General features: G+C 39.7%; 1 protein-coding gene across 1 annotated transcript; it reads left to right on the top strand.

The window, feature by feature from the left end:
• Positions 1–1,693: 1,693 nt before the first annotated feature.
• On the top strand, positions 1,694–2,495 carry LOC138160193 (biogenesis of lysosome-related organelles complex 1 subunit 2-like). The gene has a single exon (XM_069086766.1). It carries the CDS (start codon positions 1,813–1,815, stop codon positions 2,110–2,112), a length of 300 nt encoding a protein of 99 aa, XP_068942867.1. The 5' UTR covers positions 1,694–1,812; the 3' UTR covers positions 2,113–2,495.
• The last annotated feature ends 1,308 nt before the right edge of the window (positions 2,496–3,803 follow it).

Genomic DNA, 3,803 nt, shown 5'->3' with positions numbered 1-3,803 from the left:
AAGGAGCAAAGAATGGAACAGGAGAAAGACAGTGAAATCATAACCCCTGCACCAAAAGATTCAAAGGAAAATACGAGCTGGTTACAGGCCATAGAGGACCTTAAGAAGCAGATAAGAGAAGTGGGGGGAAAATTGGGAAGAGAAATGAGAATGATGCAAGAAAATTACAAAATGAGAGTCAACAGCCTGACTGAGGAAAATCATACCTTAAAAAATAGACTAACTCAAATGTCAAAAGAGGCTCAAAAAGGCAATGAGGAGAAGAATGCCTTAAAAAGCCGAATTTGCCAAATGAAAAAAGAATCTCAAAAGCTCACTGAGGAGACCCATTGCTTCAGAATTAGATTGGAGCAAATGGAAGCTAATGACTTTATGAGAAATCAAGATGCTGTTAAACAGATCCAAATAAATGAAAGAATAGAAGGCAATGTGAAATATCTCACTGGAAAAACCACTGACCTGGAAAATAGATCCAGGAGAGAGAAGTTAAAAATTATTGGACTACCTGAAAGCCATGATCAAAGAAAGAACCTAGAAATCATCCTCCAAGAAATTATCAAGGAAAACTGCCCTGATGTTTTAGAACCAGAGGTCAAAATAGAGGTTGAAAGACTCCACCAATCACCTCCTGAAAGAGATCCCAAAAAGAAAACTCCTAGGAATACTATAGCCAGGTTCCAGCATTCCCAGATCAAGAAGAGAATATTAAGAGCAGCCATGAAGAAACAACTTGAATATTGTGGAAACACAATCAGGATTACTCAGGATCTGACAGCTTCTACACTGAGGGATTGAATGGTTTGGAATATGATATTCCAGAGGGCAAAGGAGTTGAGATTAAAACCAAGAATCACCTACCCAGCAAAACTGAGTGTCATATTTCAGGGGGAAATACTGTAATTCAGTGGAATAGAGGACTTTCAAGCATTCTTGATGAAAAAACCAGAGTTGAATAGAAAATTTGACATTCAGATACAAGAAGCAAGGAAGGATGAGAAGGTAAACAGGAAAAACAAATCACAAGGAACTTATCAAAGTTGAACTATTAACATTCCTACATGGGAAAACAATAATTGTAACTGATGAAACTTTTCTCAGTATGAAAATAGTTGAAGGAAATAGGAATATATATATGTATATATATATAAGAGTATATGGGCATATGAATACATGTGTGAATGTTTACAGGTATACATAGAGTGCACAGGACCAATTTAATAGGAAGGGATGATACTTAAAAGGTGAAATTAAAAGGTGAGGGAGGAATATAATGAGAGGAGATGGGAAGACAGAATGAGGTAAACTATCTCATATAGAAGAGGCAAGAGAAAATGGTTACAATGCAGGGGAAGAATAGGAAGGCAAAAGGGAATGGGTCAACCTTTTTCTCATTTAATTTGGCTCGGGGAGGGAATGACATACACACTAAATAGGGTATCTCACCCTACAGGAGAGTAGGGGGGAAGGGGATGAGAGGGGAGATGATGGAAGGGAGGGCAGGCTGAGGGGGAGGGAAGTTAGAAGCATGAACTTTTGAAAAGGGATGGGATCAAAGCAGGGAATAGAACAAGTAGGGAAAAAAATAAAACAAAACACACACTCACACAAAGAATCAGACAAACTTCTAGACCTCTATAACCAAATTACTTCTCTCAAATTGATAGGGACGGCTTCCTTGTCCCCTTTCCCTTCCCTCTCACCCTCCGCCTCCCCATCCTTTCTCCCTTCCCCGACCTAGACGATGCAGTGGTGGAGACGGCCGAGGAGGCCACGGAGCCCGCCAAGGCGGACATCACGGAGCTGTGCCAGGACATGTTCTCCAAAATGGCCACGTACCTGACAGGCGAGCTGACAGCCACCAGTGAAGATTACAAACTTCTAGAAAATATGAACAAACTGACTAGCTTGAAGTATCTAGAAATGAAAGATATTGCAGTAAACATAAGTAGAAACCTAAAGGACTTAAACCAGAAATATGCCGCCCTTCAGCCTTATCTGGATCAGATCACTTTAAATGAGGAGCAGGTAGCCGCTCTCCAGCAGGCAGCTTACAAGCTGGATGCATATTCAAAGAGACTGGAAGCAAAGTACAAGAAGCTAGAAAGGCGATGAAAGGATTCTTTAGCACAAAGACTGAAACTACAAGAATGTTTTATAAGAAATATGTGGATGGGACTTTATCGATAGGCTTCAGTTCCCAAAAGGGAGTGGTGCTGCTGACCCAAGGAGAATCCCAGCCCCGCCTCTGGCTGGATGTGTAGCTCTGGCCACCCCCATGTTTTCCTCAACCTGTCCCCCTGGAACCTCATCTTAGCATGTGCTTCCTTGTGTGCCCTGGACCAAGGCTCAGAAATCAGGATCAACCCTGTCTGGAGCAGACACAGATGAGAGGCTCTAGGCTCCCTCTCTCCTCCCTTGCCCCACCCCCCTCATAACCTGTTCTTCAGCTTAAATAATAAATGCCAACATATGACCCTCAAAAAAAAAAAAACAAATCGATAGGGACTTGCTGGCACCTAGTTTATACTTCCTAATGATTGATTAATTTTATAGAGATGTCCAAGACTTTTGTAATTACACTCATTGTAGTGAGCATATAGAACTTTGTTGTACCTTAAGAAATAACAAATTTGAGGAACTCAGAGTAATATTAGAAGGTTTAAGCCCCTTGACTCCTCTGGGCCTTAGTTTGCTCATCTGAAAAATGAGAAGGTTAGATGAGAATACCTCTTAGATCCCTTCCAGTGTCGCATATATTACTCTAATGTTGTTACGGACTGATAGAGTGAACTATAAAGACCAAGATGGCATTGCTTACAATGATTGTGATAATACAAATATAAGAACCACTACAAGAAAGTCTGATTCTGAGTAAATTGTAAGTTGACCCCCAAACAACAGATGATGAAATGTACCTCCTTCCTTTTGGTAGAAAGGTGGAGGACTACCAATATAATGCATTTAGTGCATGATTCTGGTGGATTATACTCCTGGATGTGATTACTAACCCTGCCTTTGTATAGACTGTTCTGGGTTGCTGGTATGCGCTCTCTCCTCTACCTCTTAAAAATCCCTTGTTTTCTTCAAATCTCAACTCAAGGACCATCTTTCTCTCACTCCAGCTGTTAGTGCTCCACTGCCCAAAAAATTACCTTGTATTAATCCTACATACATTTTCTATGTCACTATATATGTACATACCATCTTGTCCCAATAGAATGTAAAGTCCTAGGGTGTATAAACTACTATGTTTTTGTCTTTGTATCACCAGTATCTAGCACAATTTCTCATCCCTGGTAGGTACCTTATTGATTGACTGTTAGATTGGTTTTGCTTAATTGTATTTTTTGTTTGTGTTTTGGGTTTCATTTGGTTTTGGTTTTTGTTACAAGGAAAGATTAATTGAAGGAGAAATCTGGTAATGCCCATCATGTAAATATACAAAGCATCAATAAAACATTTTATTTAAAATAAAGGATTTGGGGTAGATGACCTGTAGGTTTTCTCCCTTTTCTAAATAGATAATTCTGTATTCCTCTGATCTAGATATCATGGGAGATACATTACCAAAACATTAAGGCCAGGTATCTTACAAGGACCTTATAATCTATTTTGAGAGAGGAAAAGAACACATGGGAAAGACCTGTAGAACCTCAAACTGAAGTTTTTTTCTCTGCTATAGTTTTCTTTTCTCCTCATTTGGAAATTCAGACTGATAAAGCCATTTTTTCCTACGCAGTGATCCCTTTGAATAAGTGAGAGCTTAGTTTTCTCTTTGACCACTCACCACAAGAGGCATCCAT

This window comes from Petaurus breviceps, unplaced genomic scaffold (genome assembly GCF_028583685.1).
Source record: "Petaurus breviceps papuanus isolate PSGF00001 unplaced genomic scaffold, PetGlider_PUasm1.0 101, whole genome shotgun sequence".
In the NCBI taxonomy this organism is placed as follows: domain Eukaryota; kingdom Metazoa; phylum Chordata; class Mammalia; order Diprotodontia; family Petauridae; genus Petaurus; species Petaurus breviceps.
The sequence above is the reverse complement of the archived record's forward strand: the minus strand, read 5'-3'. Positions and strand labels throughout refer to the sequence as shown.

Coding starts and splice junctions, on each gene's coding strand:
- LOC138160193 (XM_069086766.1), top strand. CDS start 1,813: ATGTTCTCCAAAATGGCCACGTACCTGACAGGCGAGCTGACAGCCACC.